The sequence below is a fragment of the Capricornis sumatraensis genome, chromosome X (genome assembly GCF_032405125.1).
Source record: "Capricornis sumatraensis isolate serow.1 chromosome X, serow.2, whole genome shotgun sequence".
Classification (NCBI taxonomy): Eukaryota; Metazoa; Chordata; class Mammalia; order Artiodactyla; family Bovidae; genus Capricornis; species Capricornis sumatraensis.
Genome location: NC_091092.1, coordinates 91,483,314 through 91,503,759, shown reverse-complemented (window position 1 = coordinate 91,503,759; position 20,446 = coordinate 91,483,314). Strand labels below are relative to the sequence as shown.

The 20,446-nt window shown below is 38.0% G+C and overlaps 1 protein-coding gene across 1 annotated transcript in view; it reads left to right on the top strand.

Annotated features, from left to right (window-relative positions):
- The window catches only part of HUWE1 (HECT, UBA and WWE domain containing E3 ubiquitin protein ligase 1), a 119,703-nt gene that overhangs the window by 26,082 nt on the left and 73,175 nt on the right, over window positions 1–20,446 (top strand). Inside the window, exons 5-20 of the mRNA XM_068962613.1 lie at window positions 695–757; window positions 2,557–2,634; window positions 5,534–5,581; window positions 5,663–5,731; window positions 6,171–6,270; window positions 7,221–7,321; window positions 7,492–7,642; window positions 7,781–7,908; window positions 8,468–8,608; window positions 8,811–8,916; window positions 11,409–11,510; window positions 11,973–12,053; window positions 17,597–17,703; window positions 18,223–18,400; window positions 19,232–19,323; window positions 20,126–20,337. Of these exons, the coding sequence (XP_068818714.1) occupies window positions 695–757; window positions 2,557–2,634; window positions 5,534–5,581; window positions 5,663–5,731; window positions 6,171–6,270; window positions 7,221–7,321; window positions 7,492–7,642; window positions 7,781–7,908; window positions 8,468–8,608; window positions 8,811–8,916; window positions 11,409–11,510; window positions 11,973–12,053; window positions 17,597–17,703; window positions 18,223–18,400; window positions 19,232–19,323; window positions 20,126–20,337 (1,757 nt within the window). The remainder of the gene's footprint in view (window positions 1–694; window positions 758–2,556; window positions 2,635–5,533; window positions 5,582–5,662; window positions 5,732–6,170; window positions 6,271–7,220; window positions 7,322–7,491; window positions 7,643–7,780; window positions 7,909–8,467; window positions 8,609–8,810; window positions 8,917–11,408; window positions 11,511–11,972; window positions 12,054–17,596; window positions 17,704–18,222; window positions 18,401–19,231; window positions 19,324–20,125; window positions 20,338–20,446) is intronic.

The window sequence follows — 20,446 nt, the reverse complement described above, 5'->3', positions numbered from 1 at the left end:
CTAGTACTTGTTGATGAATTTTTTAGACGTCATGGCAGAGTACAATAATATTAAGCAATGCAGGATCTTCTACTTTGCACTTTGGCTCATGTCAAAAAGTAAGGAACTGAAGAGCATGTGGTTTCACCCTGAGAGAGGTGATCAGGCTGAGCATGGAAAGGATGGTACAGTACTTAAGATCCAATGGGTCAAGACTGACCTTTCAGCAAGCGTGACTGCAGGCATATCAAATGCATTTACTTGCAAGAGCTTCTTATATTCTTCCCAGTTGCATTCTCACAGAACAATGAAATTGATCTCATTGGAGAAATCACCTTTAGGCAGACCATCTTGCCTTGAGTCTTACTTAAGTTCTTGCTTCTATTTGCTCCCTCTTTTTATTTGATTTTAATGTTGGTTGTCTTTTCAATGCTATGTTCCAAGCAGCCACATACTCTAAATACTTTATACACAAAGCTACCTTAAGTGAAAGTGAAGTGGCTCAGTCGTGTCCGACTCTTTGCGACCCCATGGACTGTAGCCCACCAGGCTCCTCTGTCCGTGGGATTCTCCAGGCAAGAATACTGGAGTGGGTTGCCATTTCCTTCTCCAGGGGATCTTCCCAACCCAGGGATCGACCTGGGTCTCCTGCATTGCAGGCAGATGCTTTATCCTCTGAGCCACATTTTAATACTGTCTTTTTTCCTTTTCCAAGAGCTGGGGTGGTAAGGAGAATGGCTTTGGACTAGCAGAATGTTGCAGAGATTTGCATATGATGGTAAGTAACTGACATTTGAGTATCTTTTGACAGAACTTGTGTGATTTCTCTTTGAGCCTTACTTTACAATTAATATATGGCATTTAAACTTGTCACTTCACATCAGGATTTTGAGGAATCTGAGATCAGTTGAGATATAGCTACCTTTTCTAGAAGTGCTTCAGTCCTTAATGTGCTGGTGGTTGCTGAAGAATCTCAGAAACACAGTATATGATCCTATGATCTCTTGAATAAGAAACTGCTTTTGTTGAGTTATCTTGAAAGTGATGAAAAATCGCAGAAATTACACTTCCTTGCATTCTCTCACTGGAACTGTTAGAACTCTGGGTAGTCTGGCATGATTGTAAGAATGACTGCTTGGAGAACAGGTCTGCCATTTTGGTTATTGAGAACTTGAAATATTTTGTGTGCTTTCCATGTTTACCCCTCATGCCTGTCCTGCTCATACTTTAAGCTATGTTTAGATTATGAACTCAAGCCATCCTCCCCTCTGCTCTGATACGTTGCTATAGAACCACAAAGCACAATTGAATTATTATAATACAATTCCATGCCAAGAAGTAGCTGTATTTTCCAACACATATACTGCTTCTTTTGTTAGTTTGTCATGTATAGGACAAATGGATGCAATGAAATTTAGTGTAATTATCTTAGCAACCCTCCCCCTCAGGAGAATGGTTCTTTTTCTGGTCACAGAAAACTATAACTAGAACAAATTACTTTTCCACCTTAGCTGGTATGCTTTATTTATATTAGTGAATATTAGGTAATATGGGAGATGAGTGTTATCTGTTTTAATAATTAAAGCTGTGTAAATCTTAAAGGGCATTCAGTTTGGAATTCTAAGAAAATTATTTTTCATCTTAAAGTTTAGGTGATTAATTCTGAGGCTCCTTATGTATATCAAGCTTGTTCTTGGCCACTTGAGCAAAACAGTATGATACACTCTATTAGGTTTGTATGGTGTCTGTTATGATGTTGGTCTTGACTTATATTAAGAAATCATCCACCCTTTTATTTATTGATTTTTGGCATATCATGGGACTTTGAAAATTTTGTGTACTTTAAAAGAAAGTCGTACATGTTTTAAAAATTCTAAGAATACAAAGGGGTATATAATAATTCTCTACCCCCAGAGGCAACCACTGCTACTGGTTTCTTTCAAAGACACACTTTAATGGGCATGCTGTTGCAGTCTTATTTGCCATGTTGCTTTTCTAGAGTTAAGTAACATTTGTTGTCAGGGTCTGGTTCATATTGACTTGGTATCTGCCTATGCAGAAAAGCAATTGGATATCGAGAAATGATATAGGATGTTATGGAAAAATGCATTTAAAGAATTAAAAAGGTATCCCCATGAGGCATAGTTTGAATAAAATATTTCAAAAGGTGATGATATTAACTTAAGATTTCCATAAGATGTTCTTTTCCATTCTCAAACTAGTACCTAGACCCTTGTGTTCGTCCTTCACCCTTGAATTTTTATTCATTATTGGGACAGGCTTGCCTCTCTCTTCCCTCTTGAGAATAGCTGCAGTCAAAATTGATCTCTTGAAGGAAAGAACAACTGATAACTTGAGTTATCAGTAAGGAATATGAAAGCTTTTGGAGCTGTGGGCTCCACTGTCCTGATTTTGTATTACAAGACTTCTGAGCTTTGCTAAAACAAGGAATGAAGGCACTGTAGCTGCTGATGACACTCCTGATTCTGCTGTCTCAGTGAGTTGGACAAGTAGCTAAGACTGAGGGAAGATTTAGGAGAAGATAGTATCTGATTCTTTCATGTATTTTTTACACAGAAATACCCACCCAGTGCCACTACACTACACTTTGAATTCTATGCAGACCCTGGGGCTGAAGTCAAAATCGAGAAAAGGGTGAGTCTCATTCACATTTGTTCTAATAGAGTCAATGATCTGTACCTTGGGTTGACTTTCTAGGACTTCTCAGTAAAATTAGAGAATGATGTTGAGATACGTTGCTGCCCTCCCAAGATAAATATATACTGCAGCTTCTCAGGAATAAGTGTTCATTGTTTGCCCAGCTGATAGGTTTGAATCTTACTTACGTTGGAACTGTCAAAAGGCAGGACTCTGTTTATAAGGCAATGTTAGGACTGATATATTTTTCTCGGTCTCTGTTGAGAATTCCACCATTTAGTATTGGGTTGGCCAAAAAGTTCATCCGGTTTTCGGAAAAACCCAGACAAACTTTTTGGCCAACCCAGTATAATAGTCTGGTGATTGGTTCAACTTTCTCTGCTCAAGCCAGCCTACATGAAGTCTGTGTATTCCTTACAGGGCCCTGCTTCAGTTATCTGGTCATTTCATATATTCTTTTGAGAAGATAGCAGAATTCACTTTGGTTTAGAAGTGGTCTAATAAATAAGATCCGTTTTCCTTCTACTTAAAATATATGCTCAGTCGCTCAGTTGTGTCCAACTCTTAGTGACCCCATGGACTGCAGCCTACCAGGCTTCTCTGTCCATGGGATTTTCCAGGCTGGAGTGGTTTGCCATTGCCTTCTCCATGCATATTTACAGAGAACCCATTTTCATGGATTCAGTCTTTGCTGTGAATATGAAGGCTGTGTGTATTAAATAAAGTTTAAAAGGGATGAGGAAGAATATGAAATGTATCTGGCTATGTACATTATTTTTAATCTGGTTTCAAAGAAGCTTTGCTGAGAATGTATAACATGAGCATTTCATCCCCATGGAAAAGAAATACAACAAAGCAAAATGGCTGTCTGGGGAGGCCTTACAAATAGCTGTGAAAAGAAGAGAAGCGAAAAGCAAAGGAGAAAAGGAAAGATATAAGCATCTGAATGCAGAATTCCAAAGAATAGCAAGAAGAAATAAGAAAGCCCTTCTTCAGCGATCAGTGCAAAGAAATAGAGGAAAACAACAGAATGGGAAAGACTAGAGATCTCTTCAAGAAAATTAGAAATACCAAGGGAACATTTCATGTAAAGATGGGCTCCATAAAGGACAGAAATGGTAGGTACCTAACAGAAGCAGAAGATAATAAGAGGTGGCAAGAATACACAGAAGAACTGTACAAAGAAGAGCTTCATGACCAAGATAATCACGATGGTGTGATCACTCACCTAGAGCCAGACATCCTGGAATGTGATGCCACGTGGCCCTTAGAAAGCATCACTGCGAACAAAGCTAGTGGAGGTGATGGAATTCCAGTTGGGCTATTTCAAATCCTGAAAGATGATGCTGTGAACGTGCTGCAGTCAATATGCCAGCAAATTTGGAAAATTCAGCAGTGGCCACAGGACTGGAAAAGGTCAGTTTTCATTCCAATCCCAAAGAAAGGCAATGCCAAAGAACGCTCAAACTACTGCACAATTGCAGTCATCTCACACGCTAGTAAAGTAACGCTCAAAATTCGCCAAGCCAGGCTTCAGCAATACGTGAACTGTGAACTTCCAGATGTTCAAGCTGGTTTTAGAAAAGGCAGAGGAACCAGAGATCAAATTGGAAACATCTGCTGGATCATGGAAAAAGCAAGAGAGTTCCAGAAAAACATCTATTTCTGCTTTATTGACTATGCCAAAGCCTTTGACTGTGTGGATCACAATAAACTGGAAAATTCTGAAAGAGATGGGAATACCAGACCACCTGACCTCTTGAGAAATCTGTATGCAGGTAAGGAAGCAACAGTTAGAACTGGACATGGAACAACAGACTGGTTCCACATAGGAAAAGGAGTACGTCAAGGCTGTATATTGTCACCCTGCTTATTTAACTTATATGCAGAGTACATCATGAGAAACGCTGGACTGGAGAAACACAAGCTGGAATCAAGATTGCCAGGAGAAATATCAATAACCTCAGATATGCAGATGACACCACCCTTATAAGCCTCTTGATGAAAGTGAAAGTGGAGAGTGAAAAAGTTGGCTTAAAGCTCAACATTCAGAAAACGAAGATCATGGCATCTGGTCCCATCACTTCATGGGAAATAGATGGGGAAACAGTGGAAACAGTGTCAGACTTTATTTTGGGGGGCTCCAAAATCACTGCAGTTGGTGATTGCACCCATGAAATTAAAAGACGCTTACTCCTTGGAAGAAAAGTTATGACCAACCTAGATAGCATATTCAAAATCAGAGAAATGACTTTGCCGACTAAGGTCCGTCTAGTCAAGGCTATGGTTTTTCCAGTAGTCATGTATGGATGTGAGAGTTGGACTGTGAAGAAGGCTGAGCGCCGAAGAATTGATGCTTTTGAACTGTGGTGTTGGAGAAGACTCTTGAGAGTCCCTTGGACTGCAAGGAGATCCAACCAGTTCATTCTGAAGGAGATCAGCCCTGGGATTACTTTGGAAGGAATGATGCTAAAGCTGAAACTCCAGTACTTTGGCCACCTCAATGCGAAGAGTTGACTCATTGGAAGAGACTTTGATGCTGGGAGGGATTGGGGGCACGAGGAGACGGGGACGACAGAGGTTGAGATGGTTGGATGGCATCACTGACTCGATGACATCACTGACTCGATGGACGTGAGTCTGAGTGAACTCCGGGAGTTGGTGATGGACAGGGAGGCCTGGCGTGCTGCGATTCATGGGGTCACAAAGAGTCGGACACGACTGAGTGACTGAACTGAACTGAACTGAATGAACACTTTGATTTTTGAGAGCATACAGTTGAGTCTTCTATGTAGGGTAACATCTTGTTTTTCAGATAGCTCTTGGCAGTCCTATGGCATGGGGAAGCTAAGGTATACAGTGACTCCTAACAACTCTCTTATCTTTCTAATTTCAGACATCTAGTAACACACTACATTATATTCACATAGAGCAACTTGACAAGGTAAGAGGAATATTTGACTGTTGGTTAGTTCTAAAATTTAGTTCACTTTTTTGTTCCTAACTATCTTTTCTCCTAATGTAGATTTCAGAAAGCCCTTCTGAAATCATGGAGTCTCTTACCAAAATGTACAGCATTCCTAAGGATAAGCAGGTATGATATGTCTTATAAATATCTAAATAATATCCAGATAGATCAGACTATTGTGCTGGAGTGGGGAGATAGCATAGCAGAAAGAACGGAGTCACACCATGTTCAAATTAGCCTCTGTGGGCCTTAGTTTCCTCATCTTTTATGAGGGTAACACTTACTGGCTTCCTAGGTCCTTGTACAGTTTGAGAAAAACAGAAGCAGCTTTATTCACCATGAATATCTAAGAGGTGGTAGCTTAACACTTGGAAACCAAAGGAGAAAACATTTCGTTGTGTTATATTTTTTCTGCTCATTGTAATGGTGATCAGATATTTAATTTGATTAATAATCAGAACTCTTGCCAAATGTCAAGAGCCAAATGAGTAAGACTTAGCTCTCCCTCAGAAAGTATAGTCAACTTTTCCATTGGTTTCCTAATTTAGGTCTTATGTCTCTACAGATGCTGTTATTTACACACATACGGCTGGCCCATGGCTTTTCTAATCACAGGAAGCGATTGCAAGCTGTTCAGGCCAGGCTACATGCAATATCTATATTAGGTAAGCAAATAACATGTAACAGGTTCTGGTTAGGCAGTTTAGACTTGGTTTCCTTTGAACTTCATCTGTCTTTGTTGCTATGGGCTCATTGTAGTTACCTAGCTGGCAAGTTAAATTGTAGTCAAATTGCCAGCATTTCTAGTGTTCACTGTATTCATCATTCTTGGGCTCCTTAATGTTGGATCAGAAAGAGGATATTTATGATTCACACATCACATAGGTTTAGTGGGTGTTTTTTGTTTTGTTTTTTTTTATGAGTGTTCAGATAATCATCTTCCCTTAGACCCTATTTTTCCTCTTGCCAGTTCATCTTCCTCTCTTTGGGAGTGTAACTTTGAAATTCATTAAATAATACTGTGCATTTTACTTTTTCTTGTAGAGTAGTATAGTGGAAATCACACTGGTTTCAGAGTCAGTCCTGGGCTTTCACCCTGACTTTGTAGACTATTAGGCACCTGTTTATCCTTTTGGCCTCATTTTCCTGATTTAATGTTGGAACAGTATGTATTTTATAAGCTGATCTGAGGATTAAATGAAAAAACCGATAAAGTACTCTCAAGTTTTACTACAGTGTCATACAAGTGTCTGATTTCGTCTGCATTAGTCCATCAGTTCTGTTCTTTATAGCTTGTGTAAGTTTCCAGTGTAAAACAGAAACATGTGTTATCAAGTAGTGATGTTATAAAGAATCAATTCTTCTCTTTTTATACTTAAATTTCTGAAAATCCTTGCTCAAGACAATTGATACCATTAATAGGAGAATTGGTTTGGTGGGTGTTTGTGGCTTGTAACTATATTTGATGCAATCTTCTGAAATTCAGTGATTTTGTCCTCCAATGCTGGTGGGAAGGGAGTCCTTCCCCAGAACCAGTAGATGCCGAAAGGTCTGTCATTGGGCAGTGGCTTGACCACTGCCTTCTTGCCTAAAGTGTTTATTTCTCCTTTTGCAGTGTATTCCAATGCCTTGCAGGAGTCAGCAAACAGTATCTTGTATAATGGGTTGATAGAGGAGTTGGTAGATGTCCTTCAGATAACAGATAAGCAGCTTATGGTAAGTATTTATTAGATTCTTTACCAGCTGAGCCACCAGGGAAATCCCAAGAATACTGGAGTGGGTAGCCTATTCCAGTGGATCTTCCTGACCCTGGAATCAAACCAAGGTCTCCTGCATTGCAGGCGGATTCTTTACCAGCTGAGCTACTTTACTTTCTGTTTTCATAGGAGATTAAAGCTGCTTCTTTACGAACGTTAACATCAATTGTCCACTTGGAGAGAACTCCCAAACTCAGCAGTATTATTGACTGTACTGGAACTGCCTCCTACCATGGATTTTTGCCTGTACTTGTGCGAAACTGTATCCAAGCCATGATTGGTAAGTTTTTATGGTTATTACCCTGGGCACCTAAAGGAACCCTAACCTTTGCTTTGTCTGCCTTTGTTTAACATGCTGCCAACTTAACACCAAATTCTGAACTTGCTCTTTCTCTTCCTCTCTCAACTTCCCTTGTAGACCCTTCCATGGATCCATACCCTCACCAGTTTGCCACTGCTCTCTTCTCTTTTTTATACCATCTGGCCAGCTACGATGCTGGTGGCGAAGCCTTGGTCTCCTGTGGAATGATGGAAGCCTTATTGAAGGTGCTCTACTTACTTTTTTAAAATAAGTACATTTGGGGGGAAAATCAACTAAAAGAAGGTACAGAGTTATAAGTTTGAAGTGGTTCACAGTGAGGATAGTTAACATAAGAAAGCTTACCCAGAAAATGTTATACTTGATTTCTCAAGTTTGGCCTTCTAGTTATCTCATTAACAACTTTTAAGATCAGCTATTTCCATTATTAAGAATTGATCATAGTCCAGCATGGTATAATAGGAGGCCCTGGGTACTAATTAAGATATTGCCACATCTCCTCATGACCTTAAGCATGATAGGCTTTGCCATGTGCTAGGCCCCAGTTACCAGCTCTTTTCTCCCTGAATATTTTATTTAATCCTGAAAGGTAATTTACGTCCCTGTTACTTCAGGCAGTTGAGTCTCAGAAGTGATAGAGGTGTCATTTGGCAAGCACCAAAAATCAAACATATTTTTTCCTGCTGTACCATGGTGCCTCCCTGAGACCCTAGACTCCATGTTTCCAAAAGAATACTTTATTACAGCTTTCATTTGATTGGTTTTACTTTTTTCTTTCCCTAATAGGTCATAAAGTTTCTTGGCGATGAACAGGACCAGATAACATTTGTCACCAGAGCTGTCAGAGTGGTTGACCTTATCACCAACCTGGACATGGCAGCTTTTCAATCCCATAGTGGACTTTCTATCTTCATTTATAGACTTGAGGTATATGAGGAGTACTTTGCATATACTTAGATACAGTGATTGCTATGCCTAGAAACTAATGTAATAACCCTAAAGAGCCATGTTATCCCTTTTTTGTTTTTAGAAATCATTTCTGTAATCTGCCTGTGATACTCTTTTGTTATAATTTTTTAATCTCTATTATATATGTAGGATTATCTTACTATTTCCCCCTTGATTATAGCATGAAGTTGATTTGTGCCGAAAAGAATGCCCTTTTGTGATCAAGCCAAAGATCCAGAGACCCAGTACTGCACAAGAAGGAGAAGAAATGGAAACTGATATGGATGGTAATTAATAATTACTATTAGTAGTGGTTCATTACTGATTCATTATCTTCTTATTCCCACTAAAGTATAAGCTCCATGAGATCATGATGCTGTTTTGTTCACTGGTATAATCTTCAATAGTGCCTGATATGTATATCACAGGTGTTTAAATATATATTACAAAAAGATAAGGAGAATATGGACACTAAAATGGGACCCTGTGAAATCATCTGGCTATTTTGAGGAGGGGGAGGTGGAAAAGTTGTTAGGTAGGGAACAACTTTTAAATCATAAAATCTGAAAGAAGACCAAGTGTTCTTAATCTTGGGGTAAATCAGATTATGTCCTTTTTAAAAACTTCCCCCAGTGCATAGCTCTTAATAATAGTACCCAAAATAAAAAATTGTTTCACAGCTATCCTAACAGCTTTCTTAGTATTTAATCTTGTCTTCATGATCCATGATGTCATTACATATATCTGTAACCATGCTAATAATAATTTTTTTATAATGGTTTTCATTCTTGACACTAAATATCCATAAGTTTTCATTCCTTTTTTTTCCCCCCAAACACAATGTGCATTGCTGTCCCTAGAGGGCCTTTTACCCAGTTTCTATCTCTAGTCTGCAATGGGCAACTTGGCATTTGAGGTCATGGGTATGGTCATGTGGTCCCAGATGTTGATTAAAATGTGACATCTCCAAAATGGTGTGGTATAGAAGATGATTTAAAGACTCTGTTCACAATAAATCAGTGGTTGTCAAACATAAGAAACCATAAGAATAAGAATAAATTAATGTGCTTACTAAAGATTTAGTGTAATGCTTAATTTAGTAAGTTTATAAGTGAAGACTAGGAAATCTACATTTTTAACAGCTAGTTCTCATGTTATGATGTACCTATAGAGAAAATTGTATATTCACTGAAAATCAGGTTAGAGAACCATGAGTTTATGTCCTGTATGTTTGTATATGTATTTAAAAGATTGGAAGAGAATATTTCAAAATGTAAGCAGTGGTTTATCACTAATGGAGCTTTTTATTATATTTTATATGCTGTAAGAAGTAATTGTGTATCTTGCACTTGATTGATTAAAATTATTCAAATATATAAGGTAGAAATGATAACTCACTTCCCAGCCACCATAGCTATTTTAGTGTAGTTCTTTTCAGTCTTTTATGCATATTCAAATATATATTGACATAATTATATAGTTCTATAAAACAAGAAGAGAACATTAACATACTGTTCAGTTTAGCAGTGTTCAGTGTTTCAGTCATCTTTCCATATCAGTCTTTATGCTTCTTATATTTAAGTCACCCTCCAAAAAAGCTCTACATACTACCCACCAGTAGTAAAGAAATTACATATTTTACTTACCACCTTTTTCCCTTCCAAATTTGATGGGTGAGAAATACTGAAGGACTTCTTTTGAGGGGCTATTTTTAATTTGCGTATCTTGAATAACTGGTGATATGAAATACCTTTCTAGTCTTTGTGGAAAGGTACTATTGACCCTTGAACAGCACAGGTTTGAACTGCATGGGTCCCCTTATAAGTGGATTTTTTCATTGAATATAGTATCTGTATAGTACTATAGATACTATACAGTCCACAGCTGATTGACTCCATGGATTTGGAACCTCAGGTATGTTGGACTGACTGTAAAGTTATATGCAGATTTTCAACTATTTGAAGCATCAGGGCCCCTAACCCTCGTGATGTTTAAGGGTCAATTGTGTTTTCATTTTGGTTTCAGTATTTTAATCCTTCTCCATGTTGATTCATCTCACTGTATAGAAAAAAAATAAATAACTTTTTTTGGTGGTCTGTTTTATTCTAATTTCTTGATCATAACTTTTACTTCAGTTACAGATGTGACTATGGAAAGTAGTCCCAGCTCATCCATCTCTATGGAGCACCGGCTGGATGTTGAATTAAGGGCATCAAGTTCCAGCAGCACTAGCATCTCCTCTGGCCCTGGCCCTCGTCCTGGTGTGTAGACATATAGAGACACAACCAATAACAGTGATTGAAATACTAAGCTAGTGAAGCATGGTCATTTAGGGGAGCTTAAGCAGTACATTTGGAGGTTTGCTTCTTATGACTATGACTGTTACTTTGCATTCTGGTGTTCATTTTCTCGTAATTAATACTTATTTCATAGTATTTATAATTTTTCAACTCTTCACGTATTGATTATTTTATCAACACATCCATGTTTGAAGGCAGATAATATTCAAAATGGGAAACAAGTATTAGAGTTAATCTTTTTACTTTGTGATTTTTCTCCTTAATACTTTAGACTTCTAGTATAATTTTGTGTGGTCCTTGGTGATTTATTTTTTCTCATTTTAAAGCTTAGGTAAATGTTCTTCCCAGCCTCCAGAGATTTCACTTCGAATGTCTGCTAGTATTGGTATAGTGTATATGGATCTCCTAAAAATTTGTTTTATGTACCTGCTCATTGTACATAATGGTGAACCAGTATAATCCTCTTTCTCCCTTGCCAGGAGTCCAGTGTATTCCACAACGAGCCGCACTTCTCAAATCCATGTTGAATTTCCTCAAGAAGGCCATTCAAGACCCTGCTTTCTCAGATGGCATACGACATGGTATTGGATTCTAGATATTTTCTACAAGGGTGTTTGACTCTCTCAAGGACTGATCCTTTTCATACTTTGTAGAAAAAGGCCATGACATTTTGAATAGCTTTTAGTGTTAGCTTAGTCTTTTAGTGTTACTTTTCCTGGACCTAAGGATTGTTCAACTATTTTAATAGTGATTCATCTATTTTTTTCCTTTTCCAGCTTTTAGATGTGTTAACTTCCAGTCTGCTACCCTACTCTGTCTCTCTGTCTCTGTATTCTTTTATTCTTTGATCTACTGTTAAAAGGTTATTACATAGACAAAGAATAAATAGTAAAATATTAGGAGGAGATAAGTGGGTACCATTAAGGAATCAAAATACTTTGTTTACCACTGTGTGGTGTATGTAATATATTGATCCATTGTCTCCACCCATCAAACTACTACTGGACTGATCATATTCTTCTTGATATTTGCTTTTCTCTTAGTGATGGATGGTTCTCTGCCTACCTCCCTGAAACACATCATCAGCAATGCAGAATACTATGGCCCATCACTCTTTCTCCTAGGTAACTGGAGTTGAACTTGTTTATACCAAGCTGGAATAACCTGGCAGTGCTCTGTGTGTGTGTGCAGAATATTTGTCCACTGTATGATTTTGTATCTAGTTGATGATAAAATAGAGAAAGATCAGAGTTCCTTTTCAAATAAATATCCATTTTCAATGTATTGTGTCAGGCAAACATGATAACCATTACACTACAGAAACCTTTTTTTTTTTCAGTGTATTGCAGTCAGTAATACTATTGTACACTTGGCTTTTTGTGCTACACTTAAACACTATAGGTATAATAAGAAACATGTCTTTATTCAGTGGTTAGCCCTTGCAGGCTCAGTCACTTCAGTCCTGTCTGACTCTTTGCACTCCTATGGACTATAGCCCACCAGGCTCCTCTGTCCATGGGATTCTCCAGGCAAAAATCCTGGAGTGGTTGCCATGCCCTCCTTTATGGGATATTCCATACACAGGGATCAAACCTGTGTCTCCTGCATCACGAGTGGATCTTTGCTGCTGAGCCACCAGGGAAGCCCCTGGTTCTTAGCCCCTAACCTTGGTCTAAAATGCCCAATCAGAATGTTTTCCATTCTCAGAATTGAATGTCAAACCTGTAAGCTGTAGTATAGAAAATTGTTTCTTACTGTTGAAAATTCAGTTTTGGAACCTGTAGGTACTTTCTAGTTACTTGGAATAAATGTCCTTGCATTTTGACATCAGCACTACTTTGAGTGTTGCTATTGTTAAAACCTCGTTTATTAATGCGTTTATTGAGTGCCATACATATTCAGGACAACAAACGAGATATATATGCTTCTAGAATTCTCCTTAAACTGTAAAGGAATTTAGTGGGAGGTGAGAATGCCTCCTGGTACCAGTAGCATGCATATTTTAATACTGCAGGGTGTCTGGAGGGAGTAGTTTTGGCTAGTACAGACTCAGATACGTAACTCCCTCACCAAAGCAATATAGGGGTTTTGTATATTAACTTTGTATCCTGTGACTTTGCTAAATTAGTAGTTCAAAACTGTTGATCTCTTAAGATATTCTATAAAGTCATCATCTACAAATAATTTTACTTTTATAATCTTTATGCTTTCTATTTTACTTTTTGTTCCTGACCTCAGGGGAAAGCATTCAGTCAATATTTCAGCATTAAGTTTGAAGTTTGTTTTAAAAGAAAGTTTGAGGTTAGCAGAAGATTTTGTGTTGAATGTTTTGCTCCTCTTAATCAGGTTGAGGAAGTGTTCCCTTGTGTTACAGCAACTCCATTTTGACATGGAGAGACTCCTTCCAAGGTTAATTTCAGATGGAAAAACTCCTGACGGTAGTTTGGTATGATCAAAGAAAGATTTGTTACTCAGTTGGAGAAGTCCCAGGTAAAGGGGCAGGGAAGGATGGCTCTCTCTGGGAGAAATCCCCCAAATAGAAAAGCAAATGCACAACCCTTTATTTATAAAGGGGAAGTTTAAAAGAAGCAGCAAGAAGGTACTTGTTCTTGTGGTTAGGGGTGCGGAGCACGTGAGCCCTCTCAGGATGATGCAGGAAGCATAAAAGCAGAATTCCTTCTTTAAAGTCTAAATTCATTCCTGGCATTTGAATTAACATAACAACCTCACAGGTTCCCTGTAAATAAACTTGTACTTGAGAGGGATGAAATTTGTAAATCCAACCCAAAATAATTAGTTCAATTAATAATTATTAACTCCATAAATGATAGTGTAGAGCCTTTCACCCCAGGCAGGAGATGGCCAGGGAAAGAAATTAATGGGGGACTGAGAATCTCTTGGAGAATTTTAGTAATATGATTAGCTGTTTTGGTTTGTTGTTTTATTTGTTGAACTATCTGTCCTATTCTATTAACCCACATGCAGCAGGAGTCCCCTTTTAAGGTATAAGCTGCACTTTGAAATACCAGTAGGTAGTTTAATGCTCATCTGTTAATCAATTATCATAGCAAGTAGATTGCTTTGTCCCTCATTAAGGGCTTCTATGACCTGAGCTGTTCGGTTTATGTAGTTGGCCAGGAGTTAGGCTGTTACCTGTGTAGCCTCTATAAGATGAATCTGTTACAGAATGAAGACGCCTAAACTTGTGCTTGTAACACCAAAGATGGTGATGAGGCCCAGTATAAAAGGTAAAAAGATGTCCCACTGCTCCCTTTTGTAGCCAGTTGGTGGAATACTAGGAAGAACCTGAAGGGGAAGTAAGTGAGGAAGCACTTGGTGAGGTTGTAATGTCCTCCTGCTGTCCATGCTGAAACCCACTAAGTAAAGACTCCCTCCTCCCAAATTCTACCTCTGGCTCTTCTGGCACTCTTTTATGCCCAACTTTAACTTCCCCTTTAACTTCTTCAACTGCCCTTTCTTCTCTCTCATCTCCTGTTTTATCTTTGCCACAGTTTAATCTGTTCAGGTCTGTATATGCCGTGTTCTTAGCCTACCATATTGATCTCATTTCACTTAACTTTCTGAGAATTTCTCTGTATAATCTTTTAAGATGCCCGTTGCATTATCAAATCTTTAGTGTTTTTTTTTTTACAGGTGTTTTTGATAGCCAACTATTACCTTATTTTTCAGAGACCATTTATCTTGGATTGTTGCTATTTTATGGGCTTGTGGATTCTAGAATTTGATTTTAAAGAGTTATCTAAATTCTTTTAAGAGTTAGTTGCTTAGTTCCATCTGAAGCTGATTGGTTTTTCTGTGTTCATTCTAATTCTTAATCATCTATTAATTTTAAAGGAGTATTTAAACTGTCCCCCTTGCACAGTAGCATTGTGATGTAGCATTATAGTTCAGTTCAGTCACTCAGTCGTGTCTGACTCTTTGTAACCCCATGAATCGCAGCACGCCAGGCTTCAGCATTATACAAACCAAGAACTTCCAGATGTCCAAGCTGGGTTTAAAAAAGGCACAGGAACCAGAGATCAAATTGCCAACATTCACTGGATCATAGAGAAAGCAAGGGAATTCCAGAAAAATATCTACTTCTGTTTGAATGACTATGTTAAAGCCTTTGACTGTGTGGATCATAACAAACTGTGGAAAGCTCTTCAGTTCAGTTCATTTCAGTCGCTCAGTCATGTCCGACTCTTTGTGACCCCATGAATCGCAACATGCCAGGCCTCACTGTCTTATCACCAACTCGCGGAGTTTACCCAAACTCATGTCCATCGAGTTGGTGATGCCATCCAGCCATCTCATCCTCTGTCATCCCCTTTTCCTCCTACCCCTAATCCCTCCCAGCATCAGAGTCTTTTCCAATGAGTCAACTCTTCGCATGAGGTGGCCAAAGTATTGGAGTTTCAGCTTCAACAACAGCCCTTCCAGTGAATATTCAGGACTGATTTCCTTGAGGATGGACTGGTTGGATCTCCTTGCAGTCCAAGGGACTCTCAAGAGTCTTCTCCAACACCACAGTTCAAAAGCATCAATTCGTCGGCACTCAGCTTTCTTCATAGTCCAACTCTCACATCCATACATGACCACTGGAAAAACCATAGCCTTGACTAGACGGACCTTCGTTGGCAAAGTAATGTCTCTGCTTTTTAATACGCTATCTAGGTTGGCCATAACTTTCTTTCCAAGGAGTAAGCGTCTTTTAATTTCATGACTGCAGTCACCATCTGCAGTGATTTTGGAGCCCCAAAAAATAAGTCTTCCACTGTTTCCCCATCTATTTCCCATGAAGTGATGGGACCAGATGCCATGATCTTCATTTTCTGAATGTTGAGCTTTAAGCCAACTTTTAGCATTATAGTTAGACTTCCTCAAAATGACCCTGTTGCACAGTAGCATTGTGATGCAGGATTACAGTTAGACCTCCTCAAGAAAGCAGACTTGATAATAGAACACTAATTTTAGTTTATGAATACTCAATTGCTCCTTAGAATCTAAATTCTAAGGAATTTTTACAAATTAATGTCTATTGAAGAATCTTTCATATACCAATAGAAACCCAAAAAAGGACTTATTTCCAGAAATTTATATAGCTCATCAGAAATAGCAAAGGCCATTCACAACTCTTGGTCCCAGTAATTGTCATATATCTCCCATTTCAGTAGCATTTGATGAGAGGAGTTCTGTTCACTGTCTTAAACTGAAAATCCTCTGGTTTCTTTTAGATCTTAGGTGTCAGTTATTATGAGTTTGTTTTATACATAGCTTATGGATATTGTATATGCATTTACCTTCCTTGTTAAGTTTTAAAAGTAAAGTTTAAAAAATCTCATGTGTTAGAAAGCCTTGTTTTAATTGTTCCTAAAGATTTAATAACATGTCTAGAATCAGCTTGATTGACTTGATTCCTTTCTGTTACCTGGTAGCATTTTTTACTTTAGAAATTCTTGTAATAGTCTTATTGAGAGTTAATTTTTATGACATAAAAGCACTGTACTTCATCATGCACTTCACATAGTTTCTAAAATTTTATTTTTTGTGAATCCAGTTAAGTCTTTTTTCATTGCTAATATATAGTACTCTTTTCTTTATTAGATTTCCCTTAAGTTTGTAAACTTTTTTCAGTCCTTTCTGAAGACTGGTTATTGGTTTTAATTATTTGTGCTTTTTGCTTGTAGTTTCACTAAATTCTTTTTTTGTTACCGAGTATTTTTTCTAGCTTCTCTTTTGGTTACTTTTTAATGAATGCAATAATGCTGTACTGTTTCCTCTTGCATAGGGTTTTTGCCAAATTCTAGAATCATTAATAGAAGTCTTAGGGCACATTTCTAAATATTATCAAAAATTGGTCAGATTAGTACCCAAGGACTCTTAACATTGCTGGTATTTTTAAATTGCTGAAAGGGCCTTTTAGAAGATATTTTGTCCATTTTCATCTGTAAGTTTACATTCACTTTAACCCAGCAAACTCACAACCCCATCATACATTTTTTTCCTGCATAAGCATACAAAAAAGAGTTTATTTTTAAATTTATCAGGTTTTCCCATTATGGACTGGTTTGTATACAGGGTGGTACATGTATACAGTGGAATGGTATGCAACCATTCAAATTGAATGAGTTGTAGTGAAATGGGAAAGATAAAGGAGATTATATCATGTATTATAATTGAAAAATGAAGTTAACCTCATTCTTGTAAAAATTAAAATTTCAGTTTTTATTTTTTCTTAAATTTTATATATTTAAGGTATACAACACAATTTGATGTACATAGTGAAATGATTTCTACAGTTAAGCATTATCTCCTCACATAGTTGCCTTTTTGTGTGTGATGAGAGAATCTGAAATCTATTCTCTTAGCATATTTATACTATTCAATACAATATTACTAACTATATATAATTGTCATACCTATACATTGCTCCATACAAATCTTAAAGATTAATCACTAAATTCCTAATAGTGATCAATCTCTGATGAGCAGTATTAAGAACTTTTACTTCATACTAATCGTGTGTGTTTAAATGTACATTGAGTTCTGGGATTTTTTTATGTGTGGTGCTGTTTGTTATTTTGTTTTGTTTGAACCTTTGGGGTTTTGCTTTTAATACTTGTGAAGAATCTCTCAGTTTCTTGTATTTCTCATCTCTTTTTAGCTACTGAAGTGGTGACTGTGTTTGTATTTCAAGAACCATCATTGCTTTCCTCACTCCAGGACAATGGATTGACAGATGTCATGCTACATGCACTGCTTATCAAAGACGTGAGTCCTTTCTGCTGCTCTGTAAAGAATTCTCAGTGCATAACCCCTTTCCATAAAATCTACACACACAAAAAAAGCAGTCTTATGACATGAAAACTCTCTCTTGGCTTCTATATGTAGTATTGAAACTATTGGAGGATGAGGGGAAGGGATAGTTAGGGAGTATGGGAATGACATGTACACACTGCTGTAGTTTAAATGGATAATCAGTAAGGATCTATATAACAAGGAAATCTGCTCAATATTATGGAACAACCTAAATGGGAAAAGAAATCTGATAAAGAATAGATACATGTGTATGTATAACTGAACCACTTTGCTGTGCACTTGAAACTCATAACATTGTTAATCAACTATACTCCAATATAAAATAAAAAGTATTTTAAAAAGAAAAGAAACTATTGGGATCTGGTCATCAAGATTCTTTTTATCTCTCTGTGCAGTACCCCTGGCCAAAGTTTTCCCAAGTCTGCCTGGACTCTTTGAAATGTCTTCAAGCTCACTTTATCTTCTCTCTAGGTTCCTGCTACCCGTGAAGTTCTTGGCTCCCTCCCAAATGTATTCAGTGCACTCTGCTTGAATGCCCGAGGTCTGCAGTCATTTGTACAGTGTCAGCCTTTTGAACGTCTCTTCAAAGTTCTCCTGTCTCCAGATTACCTCCCAGCCATGCGGAGGAGGAGGAGTTCTGATCCTTTAGGTAATTCATGAGAATTTGCCTTACAGTAAATAATTGGTTTGCTGTTGTGCCAAGATTCAGGTGATTTCCAAGCCAGAGTTGGCAAGGAAACTGTTTGTTCCTTGATCTCACTTCATGTCTCTGGCTAGGTGTGTGTTTATTGAGAATTATCACCATACATTCTATTGTAGGTAGAAAATATTTCATCCTTTACTGGTGTTCATAATATTTCCTTACTTCTCAGCAGTTCACTGTTAAATGTACTGTTACAGCGCTGTTGAGGAATAGATATTAGAAAACCAGCAGTAGATTTTCAGGTCTACCATCTAGTCTTCAGCAACAGGAGATCCTGGTAATTTTCTGTTCTAATATCCAAGTCTCTAAGATAGTCACAAATGAATAGACTTCCTTCTCTGTGTGTTTGAGACCAGATCACTGAGGCATAGCAATAAGGTGGAGTTTCAAAAGGAACCCAGTTTTCAAAAATGTGCTTTGTCACCACTGTAGCCTTTTAGCCATTATCATTCTCTATCAGGGCAGTCAGGGTTAATGGTTTATGCTTCTTTCTTTCCTCACTCTCTCTTCACTCTTCAATACTAACTCAGACCTTGACAGTAGAGAGTACTAGAGTATAATGTAGCATACATGGTTACTTTTAAATGTGTTTACTAGACTCCTTTCCAGTGATTTGGTTGTTGAGGTTGGTATGAGTTCATTTGAGAAAGCATGACATTAGAAAATCGCAACCACCAACTCAGTTTCTCCTTTCCTCCTTAAATTGGCACCAAAAAAAAAAAAAAATAGTTCAAGCTCTATTTTCTGCAGTCTAACAGTTCCATTTTTGGCTTTAAGGGGATACTGCCTCCAACCTAGGAAGTGCTGTAGATGAGCTCATGAGACATCAGCCTACCCTCAAAACAGATGCAACAACTGCGATCATCAAGGTGGGAAGTGATTCGGCCATGACCATGGGCATGAGAGAGCAGTGGAGTGGGAGGTTTTAGGAAATGGCATCGTATACTGGAGGTCATTTGGATTCTTAGACTGTGCCTATAAGAGGATTATGTCTGCCTCATTTCCTCCAAGTCCTTGGGTTGGTCCTTTGCCTCCCCCCCCAAAAAAGTCACTTAAGTATTGCTTTCTTTTGTAGGATATTAAGAAGTTGCCGAGGCTTAGCTTCTGTTCGTAAAACCATATTACCCTTTCTAATCTTTTTTGATTAGGTTTTTGTTTGGGGTTTTTTTATTTCACATTTACTAGTTGTCTCTTAGGATTATTGAAACTGGTATATGAGTTACTGGTGGTTGGTGAGTTAGAACATGGAGTCATTTCATTCAGTCGATCACTTAACAGCCATGTGATCCTGAAGAAGTTATTTAAATTCATAGAACTTCCAGTTTCCTTCTTGTAAAATGAAGTTAATGGCTACATGCCAGAAATAGTGTATATAATATTTAGTTAAAGTGTTTTAGAAGGAGAAGAGGGCATCAGGATGAATTGGCTGGATGGCATCACCAATGCAATGGACATGAATTTGGGCAAACTTCAGGAGATGGTGAGAGACAGAAGTCCTGGCATGCTGCAGTTCATGGGGTCGCAAAAAGTCGGACATTACTGGGCAACTGAACAAACAACAAAAGTGTTTTGGCACTTCTGTATATAGCACATAGAAAGTGCTCCAGAAATGTTAGTCATCTCCCCATTCCTTAATTACTAATAAATAATCTTGCTTCCTTTGCCTTTCAGTTACTTGAAGAAATCTGTAATCTTGGAAGAGACCCTAAATACATCTGTCAGAAGCCATCAATCCAGAAGGCAGATGGCACTGCTGCTGCTCCTCCCCCAAGATCTAACCATGCTGCAGAAGAGGCCTCTAGTGAGGATGAGGAGGAAGAGGAAGTACAGGCCATGCAGAGCTTTAATTCTACCCAGCAGAATGAAACTGAGCCTAATCAGCAGTAGGTGTTCACAAGACAAGTTCTCTAGCCTTGTGATCTTGAGCATGTTGTTTTCACCTGTTAAAAATGAGAGAGTTGAATTAGATCTGGTTGTCAGGTTCTTCCAGCC